Source organism: Chelonia mydas, chromosome 7, assembly GCF_015237465.2.
Source record: "Chelonia mydas isolate rCheMyd1 chromosome 7, rCheMyd1.pri.v2, whole genome shotgun sequence".
NCBI classification, from domain to species: Eukaryota; Metazoa; Chordata; order Testudines; family Cheloniidae; genus Chelonia; species Chelonia mydas.
This window is the reverse complement of record NC_057853.1, coordinates 29,265,166-29,283,217: the sequence shown is the minus strand read 5'-3', so window position 1 is coordinate 29,283,217 and position 18,052 is coordinate 29,265,166. Positions and strand designations below refer to the sequence as shown.

Genomic DNA, 18,052 nt, shown 5'->3' with positions numbered 1-18,052 from the left:
AATTCCCTTCCTGACACCTGCAGGGGGTCAGCCGAAGCCCACAAGTATAATTTGATTAGTCAGTGTAGGGCTGTGAGTCTAGGGAGCCATGTGGGTGACTGGGCTGAGATCTCTGACTGGAGCTGACTAGAGACAGAACTGCTCCTTAGGATCTGGTTTATGGGACATCTGGTAGGAGGCATTACCCTGAGGGCGAGCTACCCTTCCACTAGATGGCAGGTGCGTATAATGTAAATAACTCACAGGGAACAGTCCTAGATCTGCATGGCTCAGCCAGCTGCTCCTACCCAGTGTAGGGGGTGGGGGGCAGCAGTGGTACTGGGAGAAGGGGGAGATTTTTACACACACACACCCTGCCCCCTGCAGTAGTTTAGGCAAAACCAGCAAAGCAGTGCACAGGATGGCACATATCCACACCCAGCCCCACGTTGCTATGGGATGGGGGCTGTGCGTCTACAGAATACCTGCCCGCTTAGCCTTGGTTTCCCAGTTCCACCACCCCACAATTGCTCTCAGCGGCAAATGGGGAGTTAACCCACAGAGGCCAAGACAAATCCTTGTAAAAAAAACCTCACATCACTTTTATTGCAAAAAAAAATAAAATAAAAATCAAACTTATTAAAAAGAGCAAAAAGCAGCCTATGAAATACAGTAAAACAGCCACCCCAACCCCACACACACAATAAAGCCAAAGGGGAAAAATGCCACCATATCCTTCTCTCTCACAGGGATTTCTATTGCACCTGCCACCATGGTATCTGGGCACATCACAACATGAACTGAATATACCCTCGTGCCCCAGGGAGGGCAAGGCAGTGCTAATATCTCCATTGTACAGATGGGGAAATTGAGGCACAGAGAGGCTAAGGAACATGCAGGGAATACAGGGCACAGCAGGGAACCAAACCCAGGTCTGCTGAGTCACCAGACCTGCCCATGAGCCACCCTTGAGCTCTTCCAGTAGCACAAAGCTGCCTGCTAGCAGCTGGGCCATGGCTACTGATGCCTGCTAGAGGAATCACTCCTTTGGCTCGGGAGGTCCAAGGTTCGTACTCAGAAGGGGGCGAATCTAACTACCATAAAGTCCTAAAGGTGGAGAGAAGAATCTGGGGGAAGACACAAAGGGGCAGAGGTTCCAGTGGAGAAATTAAAACTTTATGCACCAGAAAGTTAACAACAAAAGAGGTTTCTTTCCCTTCTTTGGATGCTGCAGCAGGCAGTGCCCCAGGGCGCTGCCAGGAGGGGATGTGCCAGTCCTGGGGTGCTCATGGAGACCTGGCTGGCAGGCTCAAGAACTGGGACCAGCAGGGGTTGGGAGGGAAGTCCCTTATCTAGGCCATGAGATTATTGTCCTTCAGCACCTTCCACTAAGGGACTCCAAAGTGCTTTACAAACGCAGATTACTCTGTACGTCGGTTTCCCCTCATGTGACCAGCTCTCAGCCCCTCCCTGAGCCCAGAGTAGAACCCAAGAGTCCTGGGTCTCAGCCACACCTACTCTAACTATTATTATTTATCTAGCACCTAAGGCAGGGGGGTTCTCAAACTGGGGGTCATCGTGAGGTTATTACATGGGGAGTCACGAGCTCTCAACCTCCACCCCCAAACCTCTAGTATTTATAATAGTGTTAAATACACAAAAAAGTGTTTTTAATTTCTAAGGTGGGTTCGCACTCAGAAGCTTGCTGTGTGAAAGGGGTGACCAGGACGGAAGTTTGAGAACCACTGACCTAAAGCATACTAGGCACTTTAGAGCACAGACAAGACCTTGCCCCAAAGAGTTTACAATCAACTGGCCAGCATGCGCCTCCCAGAGTTGGGGACAGAACCCAGGTGTCCTTGCTCCCATCTCCTGTCCTACCCATTAGGCAATATTCCCTCTAAAGGGCAGTAGCCACCACACTATGGCATTTGCCAGTCAGGAGCCAGGACCCTTATGGGGGTCAGGAGAGAGGGGATATTTAACCCTTTAGAGCCCAGCCAGCAGTCTGGCTTGGATGTGCGTTTGTGCAGCAGAGGCAAAGCCCCAGCAACCCTTGGGGTCCTCTCCTTCCTCAACCCCAGGGTGAAGGGGCAGGAGTTGGAGACAGAACCCAGGAGTCCTGGGCTCTATCTGAATCTCCAGGCAAAGTGGTATGCTATGGTGTCCCTTTGTGTAACCCATGACACCTCATGGGCTCAGGCCCCCCACTTGGGCTCAGGAGCCAGCCAAAATCAGCCCAGGAGCCCCACAAATAAAGACATTAAAAACCCAGATATCTCTTTACATTAACCCTTTCCTCCCCCTCCACACCATTCTATAGACATCCCCTTTGCTGGAATTTCTATGGAATGGTGGTGGGGAGCAGAATGGGGCTGGGGGGCAACCCCTGATGGGGTATCTGCCTTGTAACAGGAGACTGGGGGGGGAGGGCGGGGGAGACTGACAGGATACTAATCTTTACACCCACCGGGCTGAGATGATGCCCATGGAAAGAAAGGGGGAAGTCAAGAGGTACCAGCCCCCCTCCTATGCAAAGCCACCCTGTCCCTCCTATTCCAAGCCCCCCAGTTTGATGGGGTGTACTCAGACGAGCTGCTGGCGATGGTGGATGCTGCAGGAAGATGAGGGGATGGATCTGAGGGGGGCTCACAGCAGGGCCTTGAGGAGGAAGGAGAGCCCCGCTCCACACGACAGCCCTAGTGCCAGGAAGAAGGTCATGATGGCTCCAGCCAGCTCGCTCTCCTGCGGCAGCACCTGCCTATGGGGCAAGAGAGGACACGGCTGAGAACCACACACACCACTCCCCAACATGCAGAGAAACCCAGCACTGAGATGCAGCCACTTCTCGGGTGGGCTGTGAGAGCTGTTTACATCAGGATCCCTCTCCTGGTGCTGAGATGCCACTCTGACCGTGCTGGGAGAGCGCCCCCTACAGACCTCCCCTTGCAGTGCAGCACAGCACCCCCTAGCAGCACACTGGGGCATTGGGCTCAGCACCGACTGCGAGGGGAGAGCACCCCCTAGAAACCTTCCCCACCCTGTTTCCTGCAGTTCAGAAAAGCGCCCCCTAGCAGCACACTGGGGCATTGCGCTCAGCACTGACTGCGCTGGGAGAGCGCCCCCTACTGAGCCCCGACCCTGGGCAGCACTCACTTGGGGGCGAGGCACATGGTGAGCGAGACGAAGTAGCCATTGGAGAGGGAGAAAGGCAGCATGAAGAGAATGAACCAGGCATCCTGGTGGAAGAGCACGGGCAGGCGGGTGCGGGGCTCGGCCTGGCACAGCATCAGCAGAGGCACAAACAGGAAGCGCAGGCCCACCAGCAGGGGGAGTAGCCATAGCCTCTTCTCTGGCTGGAGAGCAGCAAGGGGGGGGGGGGGGGTCAGAGTGGGAGGGAAACCCAGCAATCATGGGCTAATCTCCCCCATACAGACCCAGTGCAGGATTGTGCCCCCCCCCCCCCAACGTCACCCACTCCATTAAGCCCTCCCTTTGCCCCAAGGGTTCACCGCCGATGGAGGCTGCCGATTCCCCCCCCCACCCCATCCCTGCCAATGAGCGCAGAGTTTGGCCAGGGGCTGGGTGTCCCCCCACTCACCCAGAGGCAGCACGAGGTGACGCTGCGGCCCATCCAGTCCATCACGTTGAACAACAAGAAGCAGCAGACAGGGGTGAAGAACTCACCTGCGTGAAGGGGGGAAGAGTTGGGGAACAGGACATGAGGCTTTCATCTCTAGGGGGCGCCTGCTCCAACCCAGCCCTGGGGCATCAAGTCACAGCACCACCCAGAGCCAGGGATTCACGCCAGGAGTGCCGGCTCCCAGCCCCCCATGTTCTAACCGTGAGACCCCACTCCCTATACTCACTCCACTGCCTGCTCTCCGAGGTGCTGGTGACGGTAGCAGTGATGGCAGGGAACACGGACAGGGTGACAGTGAAAACCATGACAATGCAGAGTGCCAGCAGCCAGATCTGCAGGGGGGTGGGAAGACAGTCAGAGCCAGCTGGGCCCCACCCCCAATAGCTCCAGAACCTCTCAATGAGACGCAGCTGCCTGCAGGGGGTAAGGCAGGGGCGGTTTACCCAGGGATCCCTTGCCTGGCACTGAGATGCAGCTACCTATGGGATGGGGCATTGGGGCTGTTTATAGGGTACCACAGGGACTCTTCTCCCAATCCCCCTTACCTTTCGGAGCACACCGAACACTGACGGTCTCTCTGGTCCCGGCCCCCTGTTCTGGGAATTGGTGGCTGTCCCATTGTGCAGGGCGAAGGCTCCCTTCCCGGAGCTCTCCACGCTGATCTCTTCCAATGTCCTGAACGTCCCGTTAACCATTCCCACCATTGGCTTCTCCGGGCCCTGCGGCTCCTCCCCAGGCCTCTCCAACTGGTCCCCACTCTGTTCCTCTGGGGACACAGGGAAGAGATGCAGTGTACAGAGATCCCAGAGGTCTTCAGCTAGCCTGGGCATAGCGGGGGGTTTGGACACTATCATATGCCCTCGCGCTGCAATGGGTGAAGTGCCTGGGTGTACCAGGGGGTGTGACACCCCATACGGCATGCAACAGGGTTTGTGTGCAAGGTGTCAGCACAGCACGTGGGCTCATGAGGAGCCAGGGCAAGGTGGGTGAGCACAGCACATGGGTGTGAGCGGCCTCACCTGCCCACTCGCACCCTGCCCACCGATGAGCCCTCTCCCAAGCTGCGGGCAGCGAGGTGTCCCCCTGCTGCAAAGGGCCCTACAACTCCCCAAGGCCTAGCGTACCGGGGCCCAGCAGCCCAGCCTTGGTCTCCAACTCATTGTGTGGGTCACGCTGCCAATTCCGCTCCATGTAGTGACGGAAGAAAGCCTGCAGGGGGCGACAGGACAGGAGCAGGTCTGTGGAAGAGGCACACATCTGACCCCAGGGCATCACACCCATGTCCCTTGAATCCCTCCATTGCTAATACACAACCCCCCTGGCTGCTACACACTGCCCCCCACTCCCCCAACAGCCCCATCCCAAAGTCCTAACCTCCCCCACATGGGTCCAGCCAGCTAGGGACACTGCTTTTATAAGTCCCCAACCCTCTGGGGCCTGACACACCCACACCCACTGCTTGCATCCCCAGCCGGCTTGGAGCCAGCGCCCCCCAGAGGGGAAAGTCCCTATGCCACATTCCCCGCCCCGGCGGTGCAGCATCTCACCAAACGGGGCAGCATCAGATAGCAGACAATGGAGATCAGGGTCCCGACACAGGGGGTGATGAAGTAGCTCAGGGCAGACGTCTGCGCGTCCACACCACCTGAAACAGCCAGCACAGCACGTGGAGCAACAGCGCGCAGACAGCACGATGGGGCGCTGAGCCCAATGTCCCAGTGCAGCACTAGGGGGCGCTGTGCTGCAGGGGGGGAGGACTCAGTAGGGGGCGCTCTCCCCTCACACTCAGTGCTAGGGCTGGGGCTCAGTGGGGGGAGCAGGAGAGGGGCTGCGGCTGGCGAGGCGGATCCCCGTCATACTCACTAGCCATGGAAAGCAGCATGGCACTGGCGGCGAAGGTCCCGGCCATGCCCTGGCCGCTCAGGAAGCGTGTGCTGTAGCCCTGGGGCAGGGTGCCCAGCTGCCCGAACAGGCTGCCTTGCAGGACGGCGCAGAAGGCTGGGTAGAGACACAGTGGGTCAGAACTGCCCCCACGGCCCAGGGACCCCCAGTGCCATGGGAGGAGGAGGCGGGAATGCTGAGCCCAGCCCCCTCTCTGCCAATCCCCTGGGAGTTAACCCTTAGCCTCCCCCCCCACAAAAAATACACCATGCCCTCGCTGCCCCCTCCCCCACACCATCATCAGTCGCATCTCCCACGTGGGTGCACAACCCCATCACGGACCCCCCCAGCTCCCTTTTGGCTCCAATCCCCCTGCACTCAGTGGGCTGTGAGTCACTGTATTTGGCCCCATAGGGGCACAATGGAAGGAGAAGCTTTGCAGACCCGCTCCCCGCCCTCCCAAGCCAACCAGCCCCTCAGCCTTGGGGCTGCCAAGAGGGGAAAGCCCCCGTGTCCCATTCCCTGCCCCCACTCACAGTTAATGAACCACACAGAGCCTATGGTGATGGAGAAGAAGCTGTGGGGGGGCATTTCCACCCTGACCAGCACGGCCGTGAGGATGAAGAGGAGGAGGATGCCACTCATGCTGCCAAGGACCCGCACCTTGTCCGGGATGCTGCGGGGGGAGGGGGAGCAGGTCAGAGCCAGGGGGTCTCACCCATCACTCCAGGGCTGACTCAATGTTGGGCCGCTGGTGCCTTGTCACCCCATCAGCCCCGACTGCAGGGGGGCCAGCTCAACAAGACCACAGGGGTGTGTGGGAGGGAGAGGGACCCTCTGGCTTCCCTGCTAGCCCCTGCGGTGGGGATGGGGCACTGGCGCTGTTTATAAAGGGACCCCACCCATCCCGGTGCTGAGGTTGTCAGGATTAGAAGCCCCTGGAACTGCAGGGGGCTGCGGGTCAGAGCTGGGGGTGAGTGGGGGAGCCTGAGGCTGGGATCGCAAGGGGCTGGAGTCAGGACTGAGAGGCACCGGCAGAGCTGGGAGGAGGGGGAACCCCGGGCTGGGGTCAGGACTGAGACGCCCCGGCAGAGCTGGGGGGTGGGGAGGAGCCCCGGGCTGGGATCAGGACTGAGAAGCCCTGGCAGGACCAAGGTCTCTCACCATTGGTAGAGGAAGGAGTTGAGCAGAGTGAAGAGAAGCAGAGGGAGCTGGGAGAGCAGCGTGAGCCAGTTGTTGAAGTTGAAGTCATCCCGGGCTGGGGCTGGCTGCGTCCCAGAGCTGTTCCCCCAAGAGCTGTTCCCGCCCGGGCCCACGGACGAGCTGGTCCCCACGATGAGCCGGGCCTGGAAATACTGTGGGGTAGAGACGAGGTGAGATGGGGCTGCGGCCCTGCTGCCCACACAGCCCCAGGGGCACCTCCCCCACTGAGCCACCCTCCCCTAAGCCCCGCCAAGACCCCCACATGCAGGGCTGCACACCTGTCCCCCCAGTGCTCCCCCTCCCTTAGCCCAGCACCCCTCTTCCCCTCCTCCTCCCCGCAGCACTGTACCTGCCCCTTGCCTACAACAGTCCCCTCAGCCCCTCCCATCCCCCCAGAGCCCCATGGCACTCAGGGTCGGTACCGGGATGGCCGTGATGAAGAAGTTCCAGGGCAGGAGGGTGCCCAGACCCAGGATGAAGATGATGATTCCCACAGCATGAAACCTGTGGGAGAGACACCATCACCATGGGAACAAGGCCTTCCCCCTCTAGGGGGCACTGGCTCTGACCCTGCCCCAGGCTGGTGGGGGACTGGCATCTGGGGCATTTCCCTTCTGTGGGCACAGAGAGGGACTCAGTCTTGGTGGCACGTTCAGTCCCCGGTCAGCCAGCTGGGGCTCCCTCCTGAGGGACTGGGCTGAGCCCAGCAAACTTGCCTCAGATGGGGCCCCGATTGGGGATGGTTTCCATTTAGGACCCAGCTATGTGGGGTGCAGGGACTAGAATCCTCATGGACCTCCCCGCTCCAATCCAGGCTACCAAGCCAGGCACCCTCCCCGCCTGCCACCACCCTCTTTCCTGGCTCTGCTGCTCACACCTGGACAGGTAAATCTCTTTCCCAACTTAGAGATCTGCAATTCTCCACCCACTCCTCCCTCAAGCTGCCCCCAGAGTGGGATGGGATGGGGACTGCACACTGCCTTACGTCCGAGCCAGGGATAGAACCCAGAGTCCCCTGGCTGCCAGCTCTCCCCTCCCCCGCCTGCCCGATCTAACCCACCATACCCCACTCCCCTCCCAGAGCTGGGGATAGAACCCCGGAGTCCTGGCTCCCAGCCCCCATCTGCTTGAACCCCACTCCCCTTGCTCTGCAGTCATTTCTCATTAGCTCCAGGGAGCACTGACTGCATAGCTAATGGGGGTCCCCTCCCTGAGGGCCTGCGGGGATGGGTCAGAGTGGTGGTGTTAGGCATGGTCCGCAGCTCGACCCCTCCTCCTGCCCCCCTTATGGGCGGGTTCAGGGAGCGCGAGTCCCTTGGTTTGACCAAGGTTTTACTGAGTGGGCAGGGTGGCCACTTATCTCCCACCCTGCTCCTTTACTCCCAGGGTGTCCATGGGGCAGCCCTTTTCCCTCCCCAGCCCACACATGAATCTGGCACAGAACCCAGGTGTCCTGACTCCCAGCCTCTCCCACCCCTCCCCACCTGAGCCCCACAGGACACAGCCCCTGGGGGATGGTGGTCCCAGAGTACGTCCCCTGCCCAGGCAGAGCTCCACCCCCACACAGAGGGTGCCCAGGGTCTGTTGTTGGCAAAGGGGAGCTGCCACTCACTGGTCCTTGGGCTTGTCCTGTCGAGCCATCTGGGTACTGCGGGGGATGTCTCCGGGCCTTGTGGGGAGGGAGGGGGCAGTGAACAGCCCTGGCTGGTTCCCTGCAGCACCTAGAACAAAACACTCTTAATAACAGGGAGGGAGCAGCCCTCAACCCACCAAGGAGCCCTGGGGGATGGAAAAACACAACCCATGGAGGGGGGATGGGCTTAAGGAGAAATCTGCTCATACAGGGGCCTCACAGGGAGGCTCCCAGCTCCGCTGTGGAAGGCAGGTGAAGACAGAGGCCAGCTAACCCCAGGAACAGAAAAAACAGCCCTTGGGTACCCATGTTTTCTTCCAAAGCTAGGATAGACCCCAGGAATATGGACTCCTGTCCCAGCCCCTGTCCCCGCCCAGAGCTGGGATAGAACCCAGGCTCCTGCCCCTAACTCACTAGACCTCACTCTGCTCCTCAAGCTGGGCATAACACCCAGGAGTTCTGGCTCCTGAGTGCCCCCTACTGAGCACCCTGCAGCACAGCACCCCCCAGCTCCGCACTGGGGCATCGAGACCAGCACACACTGTGATGGGAGAACACCCCCTACCAAGCCCCCCATGCACTCCCTGCGGCACTGCACCCCCAGCAATGCACTGGGGCACTGCATCCAGCACTGACACCTAGGGGAGAATGCCCCCTACAGAGACCCTGCCCTGTTCTCTGTAGGACAGTGCCCCTAGTACCAACCAGGGGCATTGGGCCAGCAGTGACTGTGAGGGGGGAGCGGTCAGCGCAGCGCCCCTAGCACCAGGCCTGCTTGTGAGATTCTCCACTGCATCTCAGCATGGAGCAGGCATACTGTGAGTCAATGGCGAGGGGGGAGTGACTGTCAGTGCCTCCCAGCGCTGGCAGCAGACCCAGTCCAGGCTTTATTCTATACAGAGCTCCCATTACCTGCTGGGAATCGGCAGGGCATGCCACTGGCAAACAGCCACAAGTCCCTTCCCTAGAGTGAGGGCCCTGCCTTTGCCTGAGGCATCTCAAGCCCGAAGGACAGGTCCCCAGGTTGTGTCTGTGGTGGGGATGAGGCTACAAGCTGCTTTCGCAGCTGTCAGCCAGTTGGGGGTGCCCTGGGTTCCCCTCTGACCAGCTAAAACAAAACATCACTCCAGCCTGCACCATCTAAACTGAGGGTTTTAACAGGAGACTTGTCTGCACTTTGAAGTTTACCAAAATCTCTTCAGGACTGCTCAGCCAATGGTCAAATTAAGACATCAGACCGAACCGGAGAATTCCCTAGGCAGGGTTGGGAGCCTGACACTTCCAATTATAGGACGCTATTGTTAAGTGCTTAAAACTTTGCTAGACTTTAACCAGACAGGCTGAAATTTCACACTCATGTCATCAGGCCAAATATTTTGGGAAAATTTCAGCCAAAACAGCTCCGCCATCTCCAAGAATGAGGTTAGGGAACAATGTATGGTTTTGCCCATGTTAACTATATATATACACATATTTTGGAGACCTTTACTTTGGCTCTAGCATCCCGATGCTTTGCAGCAGGGACTTTATTTGCCAGGGTGGGCTGTCTGCCAGGGCTGTGCCTTTTGCAATCCCCACGAAAATCCATCTACCCAAATTTGAAAATATTGCGGTTCACATGTGCTCAGTAGAGTCTCCTTAGAGCTTAACTAACATTTCTAAGAATCCATCCTCACTGGGCATGCTCCATCCTCACAGAGGGCTTGAGCATTCTCCCTCCAGCTCAGGTCTATGGGGCAAAACCAGACCTTTTCCAGGCACTGGAACTGAGAGCCTCTCTCTCTTGGGCGGTCAATGGGCCCCTTACTGGCACCCAGGCAGAGCGGAGGAGTAAATCACCCAATTCAAATACAGAGGGGACAAGATCCAGATCAGGCGGAATGAAAGGAGTAGACTGGGACAAGGAGCTGGAGGATCAGAGGTCTGCGGAGTGGAGATTGGGACTGACTAGGTGAGGCGAATGGGAGTGGGACAGATTGGAGGGGAGGGGACAGAAGGGGTCAAGCTTGAGGGAAAAGGGGCAAGAGCCAGGATCACACTCCTCCCTAGAGCTTGGAATAGAACCTGAGATTCCAGGGTCTGCTGACAGCTGAGGAATACTGGCAGAGTATCCCACCCTCCTGGGCCACATAGAAGAGAACAGCTACCAATTACTCAATAAGCTCAAGCGGCAGGGACTCCCTGCTGATGACCCATGTGGGTGTCAATAAGATGCCACATGATAGAATTGACATTTTTTTAAAACCTAGCCAATTACACACAAAAAAACGGCGTGAAAAGAACATTAGCAAGGTTGGAAGGTCAAGCACTAGGAAGTTCCAGAATTAAGGTTGCCCGTGCAGCCTCAATTCAGCCCCTTGTGCGTATTGGATCTGATAGAGTCTTTAACCACAGTCTGTTTTTCCACACAAGCCCCTGCTGCATTCAGCACACAGGCCGGACCTGCTCTGGGGATGAATTAGAGATGTGCGGTGAAGGAGGTTGTTGTTCGTGGGACCCTGCCTCCTTTGTTGTAGCAGTTGGCAGGTGAGCAGTGGAGGAGGCAGGGGGCTGCAGGGAGAGGAAGGAGGGGCTCATTATTCAAGTAGGTGAATGCTGCTGTGGAGCACTGGAGTCTGCCCCTGCCTCTGCCACCGAGTTCCTGTGGGCTGCTGGGCAAGTCACTTCACCCAGACTTTAGTGATTGCTAATTGTGTGTTCCTCGTTTTCTGGGTGTCTGACTTGAGAGCCTGGGGTCTGATCTGCAGAAGCGCTGAGCACTCACCGCTGCAATTGAAATCAGTGGGAGCTGGGGTTTGAACATATGTTGTTCTATGTAATGCTAATGGCACTGAAGAAACAGATTGTAGCTGACTCAGTGGGTACCCAAAATTAGTGGATACACTTGACCCTAATCTCTCAGTGCCTCACCTGTAACATGGGGGTAAAACCCGCCTCTCGCTTATAGAAGTGTTGAGAAGATAAATTCATCAATATTTGACAAGCTCTCAGATACTCTATTTCTGCACGCCATAGAAAAGCCCAGGAGGAAATCAGCAATTCTGTATTCAGGGCAGGGGCTGGGTGGTGTACCCAGGAAGAAGGCCTGGGCACCCATTGAACAATGAGGAGGAAACAAAATATTGAAGAGCCGCCTGTTTGACTGGCCAGAGGTCACCTGAGCACTGAATGAAGCAGGGTCCTGTGGAGGAAAATAGCATACCGTCATGAAGTTAAAGCCTGTAACATAATGCAGACACCCAGGAGGGCTGGACGCTTTCACTCATAGGGTTTGTATTGCTTTGATGCTGCAAATTGTTAAAGTGTTGTTAAAGTGATGTACCCCTTGTGTGGCTGCAGCTGTCCTGGTACAGAGGTGCATCTAGCACCCACATGGTGCCCTGTTTTCAAACAATGACATTGATTGAAATTAACCAGGAAGAAGAAAAATACCAGAACTTCCCCCCACCACACTCTCCCAAGTCACCCCCCCCATATAATCATGCACACACTCTGTAGCCACACACCAACACCCCCCATCTTCACTCTGTACACTGCTATGACACCCCTCATTGCCCCCCAAACCTCCCCACAGGAGGGAAACCGAACCTCCAGGACAATCCAGCCACCCCCCACTGCAGACACCCCCGAAGTCCCAACAGCACACTCCAATTGCCCTCTTTACCACCCCTCTGAGGCACCCCGACAATGCAGACCCCCCCCCCAAGCCAGTGACCCCCAGCACAGCCATTACCGTCTATCTCCGGCTGAAATGCCTCTGCACTCCCTCAAGGGCAAAGGGGAGAGTCCTGCCCCCTTACAAAGCCCCCGAGGTCACACGGGGAACGTGTCTTCCGGCTGCGCCGCAGCGCTGCCCAGTGCAACCACGTGTGAAAAGGGAACCGCTACGCTGCAGGGGGCAGCGACCTGGTACCGGGCGGCCAGAGGGGTCGGAACCGGTTTGTTCCCTTCGCCCCAGCCCCGCCAGCGGCCCCGCGGAGCCGGCCGGCCGGACCCCCCGGCACGGGGGGTGGGAGAGGGAAGCAATCAGCCGGGCTGAGGCTCCATGGCCCCCAAGGCCGATGCGATTTCACCAGCTAGCGCGGCCCGGTCTCCGTGCGGCGGCGGGTGTGCGCCGGAAACAGCCCAGCCGCGCATCCACTTGCCGCCTCGCCCCGCCCCCGGGGTCCCCTAGAGAAGGGTCCGGACCCCAGCGGCCCTTCCCGCCGGCCGGGGATTGGCTGGGCCCTGGCCGGGGCCACTGACACCCCCCGTAGCACCCCACGAGACACGCAGCGCCGGGGAGCGGAGCAGTTTTAGCCTGGGCTAGTCCCGCCCCCTGGGATCGCCCCCGCCCCGGGAAGGCGCGTTCCAAAGGGTGACGCTGCCCGCGGTAGCACCCCCCCCCCCGGTAAATCTGACCCAGCCCGTCCCGACTCACCTGGGCTTGGGGGAGAGGGAGCTGAAGTGGAAGGAAATCGGGTTTAGCAACATGGTCCTCGGATCGGGGGCTGTGAGGTTCCTGCTCTGGGGCGCTGCCCCCACCCCGTGTCTGGATCGCAGGGGGCCCCCTGCTCTGGGGCGCTGCCCCCACCCCGTGCCCGGACCGCAGGGGGGTCCCCGCTCTGGGGCGCTGCCCCCACCCCGTGTCCGGATCGCAGGGGGGGTCCCCGCTCTGGGGCGCTGCCCCCACCCCGTGCCCGGATCGCAGGGGGGGTCCCCGCTCTGGGGCGCTGCCCCCACCCCGTGCCCGGATCGCAGGGGGGGTCCCCGCTCTGGGGCGCTGCCGTCACCCCGTGCCCGGATCGCAGGGGGGGTCCCCGCTCTGGGGCGCTGCCCCCACCCCGTGCCCGGATCGCAGGGGGGGTCCCCGCTCTGGGGCGCTGCCGTCACCCCGTGCCCGGATCGCAGGGGGGTCCCCGCTCTGGGGCGCTGCCCCCACCCCGTGCCCGGATCGCAGGGGGGGTCCCCGCTCTGGGGCGCTGCCCCCACCCCGTGCCCGGATCGCAGGGGGTCCCCGCTCTGGGGCGCTGCCCCCACCCCGTGCCCGGATCGCAGGGGGGGTCCCCGCTCTGGGGCGCTGCCCCCACCCCGTGCCCGGATCGCAGGGGGTCCCCGCTCTGGGGCGCTGCCCCCACCCCGTGCCCGGATCGCAGGGGGGGTCCCCGCTCTGGGGCGCTGCCCCCACCCCGTGCCCGGATCGCAGGGGGGGTCCCCGCTCTGGGGCGCTGCCCCCACCCCGTGCCCGGATCGCAGGGGGGTCCCTGCTCTCGGGCGCTGCCCCCCATGCCCGGATTGCGGCGGGGCTCCGGGCACCCCCCTGTGGTGCACAGAGTGGCCCTGTTCCCGGGAGGCGGGCAGCCGGTCTCAGGGGCTGGGCAGTGCCAGGCGCTCACTCACCTCCACTTGTTGTTGTACTTGGTACTTCCCGTTCCCGCCAAAACATGGAAATTTTGACGGGGGGCGGGGCCAGGCTGCATTCTCCAATCACAACCCCCCTACCCCCGCGACCCCTCCTTCTCCAGTCACATCCCACTCCCCTGCAAACCGCTTCCCACTGTAGCTGCCCGGAGCGCCCCGTCCCCAGTCACACACTGCTCCCCCTGGATCCCAGGGGCTCCTGCTGGGACTCTGGGAAAGGGGGTCTCTGCCCTGCTCCACCACTCACCCTGACTGGTGACCTCAGGTCATTTCCTTCCCGGCTCGGTGCCTCAGTTTCCCCCTCCGCTTTTGTCTATCCGGACTGTGAGCTCTTTGAGGCCAGGACTGTCTCTCCCTGTGTCTCTGTGCTGGGCCCATGGGGCCCCTGGTTCAGCTGGGGGTTGCTCTGTGCGGCACCCAGCACACTCTTCGCAATGTAGGGCTGGAAGAGACCATGAGAGCTCAGCTAGTCCAGCCCCCTGCGCTGCAACGGGCTCCAGGGAGGTCCCTGATAGGTGTTTGTCCAACCAGGTCTTAAAAACCTCCAGTGATGGAGATGCCACAACCTCCCTGGGGGACCTGTTCCGGGGCTTAACTAGCCTTGGGGTTAGCAAGTTTTCCTGAATGTCAAATCTCAATTTCCCTTTCTGCAAACTAAGCTGATTACTTGTCCCATCCTGGTGGTCACAGAGAACAATTGATCACCATCCTCTTTATAACAGCCCTTAGCATAGGTGAACCCCTTTATCTGGTCCCCCTTCCGTTGTCTTTTCTCAAGACTAAACAGGCCCAATTTTTAAAAACTTGCCTCATGGGCCGGGTTTTCTAAACCTCTCATCGTTTCTGTCTCTCTCCAATTTGTTCACATCTTTCCTGCTGTGCAGCACCCAGAACTGGACACAGCTCTCCAGCTGAGACCTCCCCAGTGCCCGGCAGAGTGGGGCAGTTACCGCCCATGTCCTACATACAACACTTCTGTTAATACATCAGTGATGGGGCAACACCCCCGAACACACACCCATGTGGCACAACACAGCCTTGCGGAGGCACTGCCCTCTGTTGCCCCCATCCCACCTCATCCGCCTCTTGTTAGAAGCCACTCTCCAGCTCGAGTGTTTAAACAGGGGTTCCCTTGTGAGGGGTCTCGTTTCTTACAGCACGTCAAATTAGTCCTTAAACCCTCAGGTCCCAGCCTTGTTTCTGGGCTTCCACAGCCCTCCTTGGGGTCTGACTGATCATTCAGGCCAGCTGCAGCCTTCAATCAAACTCTCTGCACGGCCCCTTTTAATCCTGTCCTTTCCTGCAGGGCTGGGAGAGGTCACAAGCAAGCAGGTATCTCCTAGGGACATCTCTTTCCAGCTGTCTGTTTCTGCACCCACACACAGCCCCTGGGCTCTCCAGTGACTCTTCTTTTTTATCTCCAGGCCTGCACTGACTTTTTAAAACTATTTGTGTATTTAGGTAGGAAGTTTTAACAAGCTTACAAATCCTTGCCATGTAAATTTCAGAAACCCAACAATCATTACAACAGTTAGCTTTTGTACAGGGTTGTAGTCATCAAATTTTTCTGTTTAACAGCGTGTTACCATATTACAGAGTGCACTTTGCTACAACACCTGGAATATGTCCCTTCTAGCGATAAATGGAGTGAAATCTCTATACGCACCTATTTAACTGACCAGGCATGTCTATCAAATGTTAATAGTCACAACATTTGGACAAGCATGCTGAGGTTTTTTTTGTAGGTGACTTTGTCTGAGTATTGAGTAAAAAGTAAGCAAATATCTATCCGTTCTCTGTTTATTTTGCTGGGTACGTAATTGGTATATTAATTTCCCCCTAATCTCAATCTCCCATATTTTTTAGATAAGTTCCTGCAGGACAGGTCCATCAATGGCTGTTAACCAAGATGGTCAGTGGTGCAGCCCCCGTATTCCAGGTATCCCTAAACCTCCAACTGCCAGAAGCTGGGATGGGGGCTGGATCGCTTAATAATTGCCCTGTTCTGGTCATTCTCTCTGAAGCATCTGGCACCAGCCACTGTCGGAAGACAGGATAGTGAACTAGAGCAGTGGCTCTCAACCTTTCCAGGCTATTGTACGCCTTTCCGGAATCTGATTTGCTTTGTGTACCCCTAAGTTTCGCCTCATTTTAAAACTACTTGCTTACAAAATCAGACAAGTGTCACAGCACACTATGACTGAAAAGCAGCTGACTATCTCATTTTTACCATATAATTATAAAATTAATCCATTGGAATATAAATATTGTACTTACATTTCAGCGTATAGTATATAGCAGCAGTTCTCAAACTTTACAACCTGAGGCCCCACATTTTGATTTAAAAATTTTCATGGACCCCACAAGCCGCCCCCCCAGCCCCAGGCCCCTCCCCACTCTACCCCTTCCCCCAAGACCCCACTCCTGTCCCACCTCTTCCCACCCCCACTCCACCCCTGCCCTGCCTCTTCCCCGCCTCTTTCCGCCTCCTCCCCCTCCCTCCCAGCACCTCCTACATGCCGCTGAACAGCTGTTCCCCGGTGTGCAGGAGGCACTGGGATGAAGGGGGAGCAGTTGATCAGCGTAGCCAGCAGACCCCTTGGAGTACCCTTGCAGACCCCCAGGGGTCAGTGGGCCCCAGTTTGAGAAATGCTGGTATATAGAGCAGTATAAACAAGTCATTATCTGTATGAAATTTTAGTTTGTACTGCTAGTACTTTTTTATGTAGCCTGTTGTAAAACTAGGCAAATAGCTAGATGTGTTGATGTACCCCCTGGAAGAACTCTACGTACTCCTGGTTGAGAACTACTGGCCTAGAAGGATCATCGGTCTGACCCAGCGTAGCCATTCTTATGTTCTTAATAATTCCTCTGGAATTGGAAAAGGTTCAGAAAAGGGCAACAAAATGATTAGGGGTACGGAACGGCTTCTGTATGAGGAGAGATTAATAAGACTGGGACTTTTCAGCTTGGAAAAGAGACGGCTAAGGGGAGATATGATTGAGGTCTATAAAATCATGACTGGTGTAGAGAAAGTAGATAAGGAAGTGTTGTTTACTACTGCTCATAACACAAGAACTAGGGGTCACCAAATGAAATGAATAGACAGCAGGTTTAAAACAAACAAAAGGAAGTATTTCTTCACACAACACACAGTCAACCTGTGGAACTCCTTGCCAGAGGATGTTGTGAAGGCCAAGACTATAACAGGATTCAAAAAAGAGCTAGATAAGTTCATGGAGGATAGGTCTATCAACGGCTATTAGCCAGGACGGGCAAGGATGGTGTCCCTAGCCTCTGTTTGCCAGAAGCTGGGAATGGGTGACAGGGGATGATCACTTGATGATTACCTGTTCTGTTCATTCCCTCTGGGGCACCTGGCACTGGCCGCTGTCAGAAGACAGAATACTGGACTAGATGGACCTTTGGTCTGACCCAGTATGGCCGTTCTTATGTTCTTATGTTCTCTGTGACTGGGCTAATTTTCTTTTTCCCGTTAGAGGCTACCAATAACCGAGCATCTAGGAGATGATGAGAGCTTAATTCTTCATTTCTTCTTGTGTGGCCATTTCCACCAGGAGGAGTATTACCAAACAATCACTTGGTAATAAATACGGGCCTGGTCTGATTTTAACCACACAACCTATCTGCCAGGTATCTACACTGGGGAGGAGGGCTGAATGAGTTCCAGGTGGAGCTGGACCCATTACCTCTTAAAGGGGCCAGTCAGCTGGTGACAACATCCCAGAAAAAGATTTGCCTTTTCCAAAACAGCTTCATGTTGTTGGCTCGTATTTAATTTGTGATCCACTATCACCCCCTGATCCTCTTCCGTAGTACCGCTGCCTAGCCGGTGAGTCCCATGGTGTATCTGTGCCTTTGCTTTTCCTGCCTACATGCCATACTTTGTACTTGCCTTTGCTGAATTTCCTCTTGTTGATTTCAGAACAATTCTCCAACCTCTCAAGATCATTCTAATTCTAATCTTGTCCTTGCAGTGCTGGCAGCCCCTCCCAGCAACTTTTATCAGCATACTCTCCACGTCACCAGCCAAGTCGTTCATTACAGTTTTGAACAGTACTAAACCCAAGACAGACCCCTGAGGGCTCTGACTTGATATGGCCTCGCAGTCTGACTGTAAACCATCAAGAATTATCCTTTGAATATGGTCTTTCAACCAGTTGTGCACCTGCCTGATAGGAATCTCATCTAGACCGTATTGCCCTAGTTTGCTTCTGGGAATGTCAGTGGGGACTAACTCTTTACTAACATTCGGATATAGCAGGTCTACTCTTTTTCCCACATCCGCTAGG

At 57.0% G+C, this 18,052-nt stretch overlaps 1 protein-coding gene across 10 annotated transcripts; it reads right to left on the bottom strand.

Moving 5' to 3' along the window:
- Positions 1 to 562: 562 nt before the first annotated feature.
- SLC29A2 (solute carrier family 29 member 2) lies at positions 563 to 12,631 on the bottom strand. 10 transcript variants are annotated; one of them, XM_037905262.2, is made up of 14 exons: positions 12,073 to 12,622; positions 11,662 to 11,719; positions 8,319 to 8,427; positions 7,129 to 7,210; positions 6,668 to 6,858; positions 6,040 to 6,179; positions 5,486 to 5,620; positions 5,170 to 5,267; positions 4,747 to 4,860; positions 4,168 to 4,388; positions 3,849 to 4,036; positions 3,581 to 3,666; positions 3,136 to 3,335; positions 563 to 2,740 (listed from the first exon to the last, which is right to left on the bottom strand). In XM_037905262.2, exons 2-14 carry the CDS (start codon positions 11,711 to 11,713, stop codon positions 2,629 to 2,631), a joined length of 1,728 nt encoding a protein of 575 aa, XP_037761190.1. In that variant the 5' UTR covers positions 11,714 to 11,719; positions 12,073 to 12,622; the 3' UTR covers positions 563 to 2,628. The 10 variants fall into 10 exon arrangements, with proteins under 10 accessions (XP_037761190.1, XP_037761198.1, XP_043406365.1 ...); XM_037905270.2 differs by having other exon boundaries at positions 3,849 to 3,954; positions 4,747 to 4,831; positions 12,073 to 12,614; XM_043550430.1 differs by lacking the exon at positions 3,136 to 3,335 and having other exon boundaries at positions 11,542 to 11,719; positions 12,073 to 12,631.
- Positions 12,632 to 18,052: the final 5,421 nt, after the last annotated feature.